General features: G+C 40.8%; 1 protein-coding gene across 1 annotated transcript in view; it reads right to left on the reverse strand.

Annotated features, from left to right (window-relative positions):
• Window positions 1-4146: 4146 nt before the first annotated feature.
• Window positions 4147-15091, reverse strand: part of NYAP2 (neuronal tyrosine-phosphorylated phosphoinositide-3-kinase adaptor 2) — a 159337-nt gene continuing 148392 nt past the window's right edge. The window contains exons 4-5 of the mRNA XM_089780858.1: window positions 14813-15025; window positions 4147-5335 (exon numbers count right to left, since the gene is read on the reverse strand). Of these exons, the coding sequence (XP_089636984.1) occupies window positions 5205-5335; window positions 14813-15025 (344 nt within the window). The 3' untranslated portion in view covers window positions 4147-5204. The remainder of the gene's footprint in view (window positions 5336-14812; window positions 15026-15091) is intronic.

The following is a 15091-nucleotide window of genomic DNA, read 5'->3' on the forward strand; positions in this document are numbered from 1 at the left end:
ATCACAATTGCGCTTAGCACCTTATACAGCACTTTCAATCTTCAAAGTGCTTGATACACATTAACTAATCAGTCATCACAACACTTTCTGAAATATGCTAACTACCATTATTTCCCCAGTATGCAGACGAGAAAAATGAGGCAGAGAGTTTAGGTCTCAAGATATGCAAATAGTCAATATCTGAGCTGGATCAGAATGTAGAAGTTCCTAGTTTTCCATCCTATGCTCTAACCACTAGACCTGTCCTCCTCCTATCATGTAAAAAAGACCATATTATGCAGCTGGCTTTTTTTAAACATTCAGATGCAAATGTGAACCTACCTGAAATCAGTTAATGGGTATAGGTTCTATTACTACTGCTCAGGAGCATCAGACCAAGGCCATGACCATATTGGATAATTGGGCTAATGCAGTAATCTATCCCTTTTCATGTGTGTTCTTCCATCTTGGGGCCTTGTCTGCCTCCTGTCACCTCCTGACACACACACTTTTAAAGGGTGCATGCCACATAAAGCACCTTGCTTCTAAATCCTGGATGATCTTTGGGAAATCCTGTTGTTGCCAATGCTATGGTGGAGTTGAGGGTAATCAGTCTTGGTGCTCTAAGACAGCCATAGCACAGGGTTATAACATGCCCTCTAGTCCACAATTGATCTCGCTCCTAGTGGGCTTGACAGCCCTGTATAGTGTCTTCGCATGCATTTCACCTGAGCCAGTGTTGCATACCATGGTAATAGGGGAACATGACTCTCGAGAAGGATTTGAGTTATACGAGGGTTTAAACACAAAATCCCAGTGATGTCTGTTTACATCATATAACTGTTATGCTTCCTCTCCTCCGGCTTCTCATTAGTGTAGCTCAATGGGAGTTTTTCTTCTCCCCCACTCAGATCTTGATTTGACAACAGTAAGCTCAGTGAGAGTTTGGCCATTGGTTTCACTGGGAACTCAGCTAAGCCTCAGCTCCTCATATCTCCACGGCTTTCTTTTGGTTTGGCTTTGCAGGCAATATTAACCCATTATTTTGGAGTTGTGTATGGGTATTTATCAAACAGAACCAAGCCAATAAGGTTACTCATCCTGTAGGGCTGCCATGTTTGCTGTTCTCACAGGAACCCAAGCAAACACATCTCTACCTTCCCGTACAGGATTACAAAATAGCAGTGTTCAGAATCATTTTCTATTCCCTCAAGGTCCTGCTTTGTCTTACATCATCTTCCACTGTCCTGTCAATTACTGATTCCTGCCTCCTTACCCCATCAATGCATAAATTGTGCTAGTTAACAGCAGCTGATACTTGTTTATGTTCACTCATTCAACTGTTTTTCACCTCTGAGTTTGGCTCAAAATCTCTAAAGTCTCCCCTGTAATTACAAGTTGTTTTAATGTCATTTTTACTGTCGTTTTACTTTATTCAAAAGGTTGAATGACATTTCTAACGTGATTAAATATGCAACACAACAGAGGGCAGAAAAGAGATGGATTAAAAGGGTTTTACTTCAACAAGCTTTGCATCACAGCAATGGAAAGCAGTACCATCAAATTCTTTCCTTTCCATAAATGAGGGAATGCTTGTTAATATCAGATGACAATATCTGCAGCAAAGTTGCAAAGTACATTTCCCCATTTGCAGGCTGCTATGTAATTTACAGTTAACTACTCTTAGGAACTCTGGACCTGATCCTGTTCTCCTGTACATCCATGGGAGTTTTGCCAGTCAATGAGAGCAGGACCAAGACCTCTCATTAATAATTATGCTATCATAATAGATTACTGTGGTACACTAGTACTTTATTTTTCCCATGTGATCAGTTTAAAGAAAACATTAATATGGAGTGAAGGCTATTAATAGGGCGGTAGGGTTTTTTGGGGGGAGAGCCATACCATGCACTATATCAGGGGTCAGCAACCTTTTCAAACAAAAGAGCCAAACTACATCCAAATTCAGAACAAGTGGTTAACAAGAGCCAGTATAAGCATTCCCATTTGCATAACTGAAAATATACAATTAAATATTATTGATAATTGACATGATGGTTAATAACAGCATAAATGTAACACTGTACTCACAGACTTTAATGGAACTTCTGCTGCTGGGGCTGCAGTTTGTGGCTGTAGGGGCGCAGGAGTCAGGGTTGGGGTATATGAGGAGATCAGGGCAGAGGGTTGGGTTGTGTGGGAGGTGCAGAAGGCAGAGGATCAGGGGGGTGGGAAGTAGAGTATGTGGGGATGGGATTTTGGGGCCTGATTACTTTACCTGGCTGGGGCTGGGCTGCTGCACCCAGGCGGCAGTGGCTGGATGAGGGGCCAGGCCAGGATCGCTGCAGCCAGATCATGGCCTCCCCTCTTACCTATGCCACAGCAGGAGGGGGGCCACCGCCAGTCCTTCCTGCTGCCAGATGGTGGCCAGACTGTGGGGACTGCCCAAAGATTGGGGCTGGGGACAGGATGCTGTGGCCCGATGTGGGCTGAGCTCCGATTGGGGCCTTGTTGGCCAGGCCGCCGTGGCCAGATCCTGAGTCTGAGCTGGACTACTGCAGTAGGGCTGTTGCAGAAGTCATGGGGTTGCCAGGGCTGAGCCACAGGGTCTGCCCCAGGAGTACAGCAGCTGAGGACAGACCATGGCAGTCAGATGGGGGCGGGAGCGAGGCCGCCACAGACAGAGGGAGGCATCTGCCACCACCAACCCCTCTCACTATCCCGGCTGGGAGCGCACACGTGTCCCCTACAGCACATCCTCAGTTGGCCCTTTAAACAGAGTGCCCCAGCTGGTTCTTGCTGGAGAGCAGCTGGTTCTTAATGGGGTGCAATCCCTTACTTTCATCTCTGGTTAAAGGTGAAATCGACAAAAAAAATACCATCTTGACATGAGTAATTACAGTTTTAAAAAGTTTGAATTAATTTTTCATTTTAATTTAAAAAGTTGTGTGTATTTTGGGAATGATGAAAGAGCCAGATTTGGTTCCATACTGAGCCATATTTGGCTCAAGAGCCATAGGTTGCTGACTCCTGCACTATATGCCACTGTGTTAGCAAAAATTTCTTCTGATAGTTACTTGACATTTTTTCCTGTCATCTTTATTCCTTTCTTCTCTGTAGAGTGAAGAAAATTCTTTCTCCACAGTTCTAATCAACCCTGGCTGCAGCTTCTGGAAGTCTCCTTATTTCTATCATCATGCCAAGTTCTGCTTTCAGGGCGTATTGTTTATTTTTTTAAACCCAAACCGAGATACTAAAAATCCTTCATAACATTCAGGGTGTCTTTGTGACTGAGTAACTAGCAATGAGTCTCCTTGGCTGAGCTCTCTGATCAATTACAGGTAGACTGGACCATACAAAAATATTCAGAATTACAGCTGATCTGATTTTTTCCATAGTCAAAAGAATTCTCTACATATTATTTAATTACCCTGTCATTGTCAGTATCCATTAAGAGTTTAATTTGCTTATCTCAAATACCTTTTGGTAATGTGTAAGTTTTTTTAGGCATCATGTTCAATAGGACACAAAAGTATAGTAGACCCTCAAAGTTACGAACACGTTAGGAATGGAGGTTGTTCATAAATCCGAAATGTTTGTCACAAAATGTTACGGTTGTTCTTTCTAAAGTTTACAACTAAACATTGACTTAAAACAGCTTTGAAAGTTTACTGTGTAAATGCTGCTGCTTTTAACAATCTGAATCTAAATGATACAAGCACAGACATTTTCCTTAGCTTGTCAAATCTTTTTTGAACTTTCCCTTTATTTTCAGTTGTTTCCATGTAACACATCACAGTATTGTATTTGTTTTGTGTTTGTGCGCTGTCTGATGGCTTACGTTTAGTTCCAAATTATGTGTATGGTTGTTTGGTCAGTTCATAACTCTGAGGTTCTACTGTAGTAAAACAGCTCTTACTTCAATTAAGCAAAGTTTGCAAAGTTCAACCAATACGGATTCACTTGTCCAAATAGACTGTTATGGAAAAAATAGGTTGAGTAGATTGGCATTGCTCCATTAGTTGTGCCAATTTATACTTGCACAGGCACTGGAGCTGAGGTTCTTGAGGAAACTCACAAAGCTGCAATGAAATTAAGTATGGGAATAGCAAAGGGGCCCTAAAGGGAGTTAGGCCCCCAAATCTCATTGAAATTCAATCAGTTTTAGGGGCTTTATTCTTTATGGTCATTTAAAAACCACAATTAAGTAAAGACAAATAAAACATATAAATATAAAAGAAAACCATACAATACCAAAACACTTGATGTTTGATGGAAGACAAACACTATATTTAAATGTAATCATTGCCCCCAATAACTAATCCTTGTAGTTAGTTTTGAAAATTAGTAAAATACCAAATGATGTGTGAGCACCGAAGTCAACAAGGTATCTACATTAGCATATAAAACAAAGTTACTTGTGAATTTGGCTATGTCTTTATTTCTCATGTCTTTCCTCCGGATGCTAATTTAGGTCTCATTTGCTCTGTTTTGACACTTGGGTTTCTTTGTCAAGTGTCCACTGGCAATTTTGTGATTGTTGAGAAAAGTAGCTACATTTAAAGAAATTTTTGTTTTGTTTTGTTTTTGTTTTTTACAACTTACAATGGATATAACTAGAGCAGACCATATAATAGTCCCATTAGCACTAAACGGCCTTAAGTTGAAAGAGGCTAGCTGTCATATTTAAACAAAATAACTCGCAGTCCGAGCAATTTTAAGGACAATGATAATTCATAGTATAATACAATCATGCACCAAGCTCAAAACAAATGTAAGACTGGCACAAATATTACAATACAACAGGACAGAAGTTAAAAGGTATGTACAAGTTTTTTGACAAACATTGGTGCAAGTGCTTTAGATGAAACATTTAAAATAAATATACACTAAAACAACATAGATTAAAATTTATCAAAATGTGATAAATTTAAAGACGGTAAAAAGGTACACAAAATATGAAAAAAATTAAAAAAAAACCCAACCAATACATATATTGCAGCTTTACTACATCTATGTTACAGAATGAAGGAAATTGGAGACAAAAAAGATTTAAGAATTCATAGCAAAGAAAGTTCTACCAGACTTGAAGGATAGAATTTCATTGCCAGTGAGAGAGACACACGCACACTCACAAAAGTAAAAACAAACACAAAAAGATCATTTACTGTAACAAATGACAGACACAGAGGTGAGAAACATTTGGCATGTTGCATCACAGGAAGTCATTCACGATTGGCTAACGATGGTACCTGGCTCGGTTGGAGATCGCTGGCTTGCCTGAGAGGAGTAACTGATGGAGGAGGCACACCTGATGTGGATGCAGATCGACCTAATCTGCAGCTTGCTTTAGGCTCTAAGAAGGGAAAGAAAAGATGACATATGCCTAGTTAATGGTATTATGGATGTTGGTGCAGTAAATTGCAACTTGAAATTACATAGAAAACTAGAGCTCCTGCAAGTGCTATGAACATGCCTGGTAACCACCCTAGGACTTTCCCACAGTATGGCATTCAAGCTCAGATTCTTGGACGTCTTGGGCGGTTGGCTGAGGAGTTTTCTAGGCACTGGCTGCCACTATGGCAATAGAAAGTTCTGGAACTGACTTCTTCTTGCACCTCACGGTCTCAACTTCTTTCATTTCAAGTGGCATCTTTGAGGCTGAAGAGTGGAGCAGTGAGCAGCAGAGATAGGAAGCATGTCTAATTTTCCTTCTGCTCTCCACCACACATTCTGGCTGCTGCCATGTACAACTTACTTACTTGCATAACGTGGCAGTGATTGGTGAGGGGAGCTTGAGAGAGGTAGCCTGTGACCTAATACTCTCATTCAGAGATTGAGTGCGCTAGATAGTGGAAGAGGACAAAAATGTAGTGGGGCTGAAGGACAATAAGGGAAAGCAGAAAGAATATAGAGTTCTTGGGGAAATGGACAGAGATGGGAGAGACGGATGCGATAGGAGGGGAAAATAGGAAGCTAGAGATTTTCCACAATCAAGATATCAAAATTTGCAATGTCATGAAAGCCTCACAGAAATCTAAACGTAGTTAACAGTGAGTCAAGGTCAGCCACAGAATAGAGAGTAGAGGGAAAGAACTCCACATTTTAATACAGGCCTCAGAAATGGAGTCCGTGAAGTTGGTTGCATTATGTTGTCTCCAGCTTGTGTATTCCCCACACAGGATTGATTAACATGAGCAAAGAAATGGGAAAGAGAACTTCAGCACTTGAAAGGAAGCTTGATGCAGAGGTATTTGATTTCCCTATCCTGGTTTTGCACAGAAAAATTTCCTGAAAGATTCCCCACTGATTTACAATGCAGTTTACTGTAATGATCCCAGGATAAATGGCCATACTGGGAGAAATGTAAAACCCCATAGCACTGGTCTGTCTGCAGTTGGCTTTGTAAAACATCTCCCTGGGAATCCAGTCTGCCCATCTCTGGTTGAGAGAAATGTTGCTCCCTGAAAGAACTGCCATGCGCACATCTCCTCTAGGCATTGGTTTGCCTTTGTCTGGCTCAGAGGAATGTGTTTATTCTGCTTGTCTGTGATATTCCTTTCAACAATCCTTTATCTGTCTTGTTGAATATTTAAACTGTAAACTCCTCAAGGCAGGGACTATCTCTTACTATGTGTTTGCTTAGTGCACAGTACAATAATGTCTTGATTTTATTTGGGTTTCCGACATTCTGTCATAATACAAACAATAATAATGTGTCTCTTTATATCTAACTGAAAAGAAGTGTCTTCTCACAGCTCACACGTGCCAGAGTTGAGCTGAAGGCACACATCCCCTCATGGTTATGGTCTAACACGTCTCCTCACAGGTCTTACCTGCCTGTGTCTGAGAGAAATGTGTCTTCTCATATCTGGCGTACGTACACCTTCCCGCCAGAACACACCTCTCCACAGCATTGGGAGCATTAGGGACCTGCAGTGGCTGGCTGCTTGGGTCACTTCCTACATTGCATTTGTGAGTGGGTCAGCAGGCCATCCTCCTTTCATCACCACCCACTTTTACCCACACCATTCTTACAGGAAGCTCCATGACAGCTGACAGCCTGCACCAGTACGTAATCTGATGTTTTTCCTGTCTGGACTAGGACAGTGCACTAGTTACTTGATTAGACCTGTTTTGAAATAGTGTGTTATTATATATCTTAAATCATTTATTTTTTCATACAGTCTGTGTGCAAGGCTCCCAATTTTTCCTTCACTAATATATGCACTAACAAACGGAGATTTCCTATTGATTTCCATGGAAGAAAAATTGGGGCTTATTTTTGTTTTGTTTATCTGTTAAGGACAGATGCTATGCTGTCTCCATGCTAAGCAAAACCAGATTCTCAGCCAGCATCATTTTGGTTAGCTTTGTTAATGTCAAAAACTCTTAAGGCGTTATCTGCCATTGCTACTGAGTTGTTTTCTTTATTTTGAGAAAGCAGAGAAAAATGTCATAATTTCCAATTTGGATATACATGCTGCAATGAGAGACCATCATTTCCTTGCCAAAGACAATCCTTTCATCTGGCATCAAAGAAATAAAATCCATCCTACTCAGATGAAATATTAGTTTCTTCTTTATCTCCCTGGCAATATATTCAAGTGTCAGAAATTATTGCAAATTCCAGCATGGTTGTTACTATGGGAAGTTTCCAATAAATGCCTATCTAGCTTTTTTACATTCCAAAGTTTAGTTGAATAAGAATTTCTTTTTTAAAAGAAGGGGCTGTTCCATTGCTGTCAATAGGATTATTTTTACATGGAATAAATTGGAAACATGCAACAGAAATGTTTACTATAAGCCACTGCTGCGGCATGGAATGGAATCCCCACCTCCAATGATATGTCAGATATGGGCTTTATAACTGACATCACTATACTCATTACACCTAGTTCTGCCTTCTATTGTTTGTCCACTGAGCACATCTTATTCCCTGTACTCAGTTAACCAGACTTTGAGTATAATGACCCTTTTCTCTGAATAAGGAGTTCAGAATAGGGCCCCCTAACTACTACAGGAGTACTCGGTGTATAATGGCATCCAGCATCAGTGAATTCCTTTTCTGATCTTAGTATTTCAAATGACAAATTTGAACTTGTCTTCAGTGCTGTGTTTCATGGAGCACACAAGCAGAGTTAGTTTGCAAACTCCCTGCGGCTATTGCCAAGAGGATCCCAAAGGGTTTGCCAACATAGTGGGTGGGCAGCTTCTAATGAAATTTCACATGATGGTGAACCTGAAGTGGAGACAGGCCAGTGTCAAGTGCTAACATAACCTGGCTGAGCCCCAGGTGTGTCCCTAATGCATTGGGCACAAAGCAGGAGGAATGTGTGCTTTGATACGGCTCGGTGTGGTAGTAAGAAGTAGGGGGACTCTCTGGTTCTAAATAAATCTGTCCCAAGGGCCACCCCTCATTCCAAATGCAAAATTCAGAGACAGTGGCCGTGTGACATTGCTGCTAGCCACTCAACTGCTGACAAGGCCTGAGGATCTCCTGCTATGCTAGAAGAATCCCAAGCATGCGGGTAAGTGCTTTTCTGGGTTGGAGCCAAAGCATGTCATATATGAGATGCCGGTTGTAATCAATGAGCACCACATGACTGGAACTCAGCTGCTCACGTTAAAACATAGTGCGTTGTTTTCAAGACTTCATTTAGTTGAAACAATTTTTTTTTAAAAAGATTTAGTTGCTATATTTGCTGATGAAACATTTGTTGTGGTAGTTTTCTCGGCTTGAAAAGCCAGTTCCTTCACCTATGTGAAATGAAGCACCCGCTAAGGGCCAGATCCACTATCAGTGAAGTCAGCAGAAAGACCTTTTTCAATGGCGTTAATTAGGCCCTGATCCTGCAATAGGATCTAAGCATGCAGATGCTTGAGCAGGGTCCCAGTGGTGCCAGTGGAACTCCACATGGACCAAAGGGATCATGTTGTAGGATCAGTGTCTAAAAGGAAAACACTGAGCTCCCATAAGAATATAAGGTATATATTTTCAAATGTGGGCACCTAAAAGAAGATATCTGCATGATCCATTGTCCTCAACTAAGAGTGGTTTGTTTTGTTTTTTGCTAACATAGCAGACATCTCTGTGCTAAGGCCAGAATTTTCTCAAATAATTTAGGTTTGTTTTATAACAACAATAGGTAGTTTCCTGCTTTCATTAGTTACACAATTGTTCTGCGGGATTTTTACTTCTGGATTTTATCAGAAGAGATCTCTTTTACACTATCCCAGGGAGTCATCATTCTGCCTATGTTAATCTTAATTTAAAAAAAAAATTCTCTGGCTGTCACATACACTAGAGACACTTCTTATCCTGCCGCAGTGTCTCCTTTGCACATGAAAATAGGAATATTGCTTATGCATTACTGCTGCCAAGAAGCACATTTTGAATTAAACAATAAGATATGACAGGATGTATATCCTGTGCAAAATATTGAATATGCACATTTTAAAATGAATTGTTTCTGTTTTATTGACCTAACCTCACTGGTCTCCAAATATAAATATAAATATCCTGAAATAAAACTGAAATGCTCTAATACTGTAGAGGAAGAAATCATTCAATATTTTTCTCTCTGAAACATTGAGATGAGACTGTATTCAGGAGGAACTCGGTGGTGAAACTGAAGAATAGCACATTTAAAAAGAAATGTTTGTACACGATACATGATAAACCCTTGGAACTCCCTTTTACTAGATATATCTGAGGGCAATATAGTAGAATTCAGAAATGGGATTAGACATTTATAAAGAGCTAACAAGAATATCCACAGTTACACAGATTTAAAAAAAAAATAGATGGGGGATATAAACCCTCACATTTCAAGGCACATGCCAATCACTAACTGATGGAAAATATGAAGAAACAACTCTTATTGGCAGGTTATTCTTATAGTCCACTGCACTTCCTGTGGAGCAACTGTTGCTGGCCAAAGTCAGACACTGGACTACATGAGTGATTAGTTTGATCTGATATGGCAATTCCTATATTCAGAGTATGCATATGTGCCATAAAATGGTGATGTGTTGATGTGTAAAGGGTCAGAGTCTGAGAATTTTTTCATATGCACATATCTTCTTTACAGCTTACTGGGTTCACTGTCTCCTCTGCATTCTATCAAAAAATCCACTTTCTTTTATATGCGTATGTAGGATTATATACCCTGTCATCTAGGAAGGAGTGATAGAACTGTGTATTAAGAACACAGATTTGTTGGTACACACACACTTGTTTTCAATGGCTTACGCATCTCCGCATCCCTGGGAGGTCTTTCAGCAGGACTCTAATGGCGCATAGGCCACCAGTCCTCATTTGAAGAATCCCTGGGACAGCTGGCAATGTAATGCTACTGCCTGCCATTCTCTTGGGGTTGAATCCTCTGTAGATGAAGCAGAGATAGGTCGGGGCAGTTTGTCTCCTGCCCCATGACAATGGTATGAATCAGGCCCTATATTTCTTAGGCCTCCTAATTGGAACTTTATTTTTTGGCCAATGATTCTTCCATAGGTTAAGAGTTGATTTTACTTTGATATCCAAATGGCAACTCTGGTTAAGTACAATATATTCATTCCTTCCCTGATCATCTGCAGAGTATTCATCCTGAATGTTAAGTGTGTTGGCTGAATGTCTAATAGATGGTGATTATAAAAAAACAACCCCCTGCCCCCCAACAATCAGTTCTAGAAAAAACACACATTTAAAATGCCCTGCAGTGCTTCTCTCCCACAGCAGGTGGCAATGCGAAATGCTACATAGTAGCAATAAGAGAGCAGCATTCCAGAAAATGCTCTTTAAAGCTCCTGGAGTTAAATTATATGTGCCTCCCATTTTGTAAACCTCCTGTAGCTCAGCACTAAAATCGCAAGGACATGTTTTGAATTTTGCTGTGCATAAAAATCATTGACAGTGTTTTCCAAAAGGGGCACTCTGATAGAAACAGTATCATGCAGATAGGGTGCAATGACATTATCTGAGAGATGGGAGGATGATCCAGTGCTATGAAAAATGATGCTTGGAATTAGTGACCTAAGGACATTCAAACTTTGCACACCCACCAAAAAGGTCTGTGATCTTCTCTGTACGGGCCCAGGCTCTGATTTCAATCTTACTAGGACCAGTGGAGCTCAAGAGTTACAAACTAAAATATTCTATGGAGTTACACTGTGTAAAACCAGTATAAACAAGATTGGAATCAGACCCCAGAAGCTAATTAATTTGGGTTCCAAATTCCCAGCATAGTTCCAACAGGAAATACAATAAATCACACTGACTTGTGCCTATTCAGATATAGATAAACCTTACTTTTTGTTTTTCATTTAAGTGTAATTCTACTTTGCTTTTGATGGTCGCAATCCACAAGAACAGTTCACAGTATAGTAGCTGGAATAAAATGCCACAGTGAGAAAAAATAAATTATTTACTGATACAAGAGCTATGGATCCCATCCAGGGAAAAATGTACGTGGCTAACTGGAGTGTGCAACTCAAAGACATTTTGCAATAAATAATAAATTTGAACCCCTCCCCACAAATATACTCTTTGGGGGGTGGGGAGAAAAAAATCTTAATTCAGCCAATGAAATATTTGTGTAGTACTAACAGTTCCACTTGGCCTCTGAGGCTTTGATGGTCTTTGTGATAAAAGAAAAGACCCAGTCACAGGTAGGTGCATTAAAGACTGATCTGACACCCACTGAAGTCTAGAGAGCAATCCTAATATATACAGTTTTGCATGACTTAATTGAGAGTTGAATGAAGTCCCTATGCAGTAGTGTCTGCATTAGGGCAGAATGGAAGTGAAATATTTTGTTTATTACTTTATTCATACAGAGAATGGGTCCCTCGGTTTAATTTTTCCTTTTCTTTTCTTTTCTTTTCTTTTCTTTTCTTTTCTTTTCTTTTCTTTTCTTTTCTTTTCTTTTCTTTTCTTTTCTTTTCTTTTCTTTTCTGATCAATATTATTGTCCAGCACAGCTACAAAGCTTGGTATGTACCTTGGGTCTGTTGTACCTGACATTCTGATCTGGTAGCATTTTGCATAGATGTTAATGACAACATAATGTGTAGGACAAAGTTCCATGAATTTATCTAAAACATTCAGAGATTCTAGCCCTATAAAGATAAACTTTGATCTACTCTTAGGCCATGTCTACACAAGGAAATTATTTCAAAATTAGTAAATTTGATTTAATTCCCAATTTAACAAATTAAAACTAGCATGTCCACATTACAGAAAAGACTTGAAATTAGTCCAAGGCAGGCTTTGTTAATGTGGATGCCCTACCTTGGACTTAGAGCCCTCAGGAAGCAGTGGAGAGTAATTACAGGCAGTCCCCAAGTTACGCGGATCCGACTTATGTCGGATCTGCAGTTACGAACGGGGCACTTCCTCTCCCTGGTCTCCAGCAGACCAGGGAGAGGAAGCAAAGCGGCGGAACGCGCGGCCAGCTGACAGCCCAGACGCGTCTGGGCTGTCAGCTGGCCGCGCGTTCCGCCGCTCTGCTCTGCTCTGCTCCCCCTCCCGCTGGTCTGCAGACCTGGGGGACGGGGAGCAGAGCAGAGCAAAGCCGCGGAGCCCGAGGGCAGCAGGATAGCCACAGCGCGTCTGGGCTGTCCCGCTGCCCGCGTGTTCCGCCGCTTTGCTCCCCTTCCCCCTGGTCTGCAGACCTGGGAGATGGGGAGCAGAGCAGAGCAAAGCCGCGGAGCCCGAGGGCAGCAGGATAGCCACGGCGCGTCTGGGCTGTCCCGTTGCCCCCGTGCTCCGCGGCTTTGCTCCAGACGCCTGTGGTACAGCAGCTGGGACGCTGCCGGTTGGTCCCGTAGCGCCGCTCTGGGCGCCACTGGACCAATCCAGCAGCACCCCATCTGCTCTGCCCCAGGTGTCCCCAAGTCAGCAGCTGCTGAAAATGACCAGTGTCTGACTACAGGAAGCCCCTTCCCCGGGCTTCCTGGAATCAGCCGCTGATCAGTTTCAGCAGCAGCTGACTTGGGGATGCCTGGGGTTCTTAAGTTGAATCTGTATGTAAGTCAGAACTGGCGTCCAGATTCAACCACTGTTGAAACTGATCAGTTTCTGCAGCGGCTGAATCTGGACGCCAGTTCCGACTTACATACAGATTCAACTTAAGAACAAACCTACAGTCCCTATCTTGTACGTAACCCGGGGACTGCCTGTATTTCAAAATACTGGCACGTGAGTGTCCACATTACTGTTATTTCAAAATAACTATTTCAAAATTAGCATTACTCCTGATAAAAAGCAGGAATACAGATTTTGAATTCCACAGCCCGTTTTTCCAAAATAACGGGCTTGGAAGTGTAGATGGTCTGCTTATAAATTTGACCTGGGGAGGGGTTATTTTGAAATAAAGTCCTAGTATAGACCAGGGCTTAAGATCTAATCCTGAAAACCGTTTCTCATCAGAGCACTGGGTGGGTGCATTTTAAAAATCCTAATAAATAAAAACAAATAGCTAAACATTTTAAAAACAACAAGCAGTCCAGTAGCAGCTTAGAGACTAACAAATTTATTAGGTCATGAGAGTGTTTAGGACTGGATCCATAAAGAAGACTTTTTTCCCCCTTCTAGGAGAAATGTTGTGCAGAATGTATTGCAGCGTAACAATAGAAATCTATAATGTAAAAAGTCGGTGAAAGATTGCTGCAAACCTTTTGTCATCCTGGCAAAGTTTGTTACAATTCTACACTGAGTTTTTGTCAGAGCAACAAGCAAGACTTCTTTTCTCTGGGAACAAGCTGAAGCAGTGTTTTAAGTGAGAAGAGATACACTTCTATTGTTATGACAGTATGTAGACACCAATGCCTGTTACTGATCACTCAAAAACATCTCGTCTGCAGAAATGGTTTATTGTTTATCAGTTTTGGTATGAGACAAAGTCTTTACTCTAGTAGATGACTGTTACTGAGATTACTGAAGTATTCATGTCAATTTTTATAAAAGTAGATATTTTCGGGCAATCAAACATGCCATGAAACGTCTTTTTTAGTGATCTGTCAAATTTCATAAAAAGTAACACTACATTGATTATTCATAATGTTATATATGTGCCAGCTATATTCTGCTTAAATAGACATTTTACAAAATATAGGCTGTTTTTTATTTCACTACAAGTCATTATATATATATATATATAATAGCCAACCTGATAATAACATTGATGAATATTAATTCTGACTTTTGAAATCCATGGTCAGTTTTAGACTGGTTTACAGAAGACCTCTTGTTTTCAGCTGTTGTGCATGTCAATATGACTATTTTGTTTATGCTGCAGTATGTTCTACTCATTACCTTGTGTGATATTTGAATTTCAGTCCTTCTCTTTATTGAAATCTGAGGGATTGTTAGCCTTTAGATCCTTCGAAATTGTGTAATTTACAAATTTTGTTCAAATATTTGAATGGTACCATTTTATTCTCAGTCAAGGACCTAATCTGGGCTAAATAAAGAAAACAGATATTGGGAACATTAGGCCTGAACCTGAAAGTTGTTAAGGGACAGATTTTTAAAGGTATTTGGGTGTATAAAGATGAAGGCAATTGTCTAATGGGATTTTCCAACACAGCTAGGCACCTAATTCCCACTAATTTCAATAGGAGTATGGCACAATAGAGGAAAAGCTAATCTCAGTGGGAATTAGACACCTATCTGCATCCTTTGGCTGACAAATACCTTTCCCAGAAGCTCATGCTAAGAGCCCTTAACTCCAATTTCTTTAGCTCGGCTCCTTGCAGGATTGGGTCCTGTATTTGTAACGTACCATGAGATTTCTATCATTGCTCTGCTTGTGAAACAATCTCTCACATACCTGAGCTGTTGTTTCCTGCCAACATCGTTGGACTAACAGAGGATCTTCCCAGCCTGCTGGACAGAACTGGTGGTCCTGGAGTTCCATCCCATTCCTGAGCTTTTATTGGCTCCCTGGAGGAAGTTGCCCCATGGTGACCTCCTCTCTCTTTGTTTTCCAACTTTGGTAGTGGTTCAGTACTGTGGCTCCTGATCTTCACCTCATCTAGTGGTTCTACAAAATACGCAATGTTCACATTCCATTATCTAGTGCATTTTAATTAAATTCATGCAATGATAT

The sequence above is a fragment of the Pelodiscus sinensis genome, chromosome 10, assembly GCF_052426305.1.
Source record: "Pelodiscus sinensis isolate ZL-2025 chromosome 10, ASM5242630v1, whole genome shotgun sequence".
NCBI classification, from domain to species: domain Eukaryota; kingdom Metazoa; phylum Chordata; order Testudines; family Trionychidae; genus Pelodiscus; species Pelodiscus sinensis.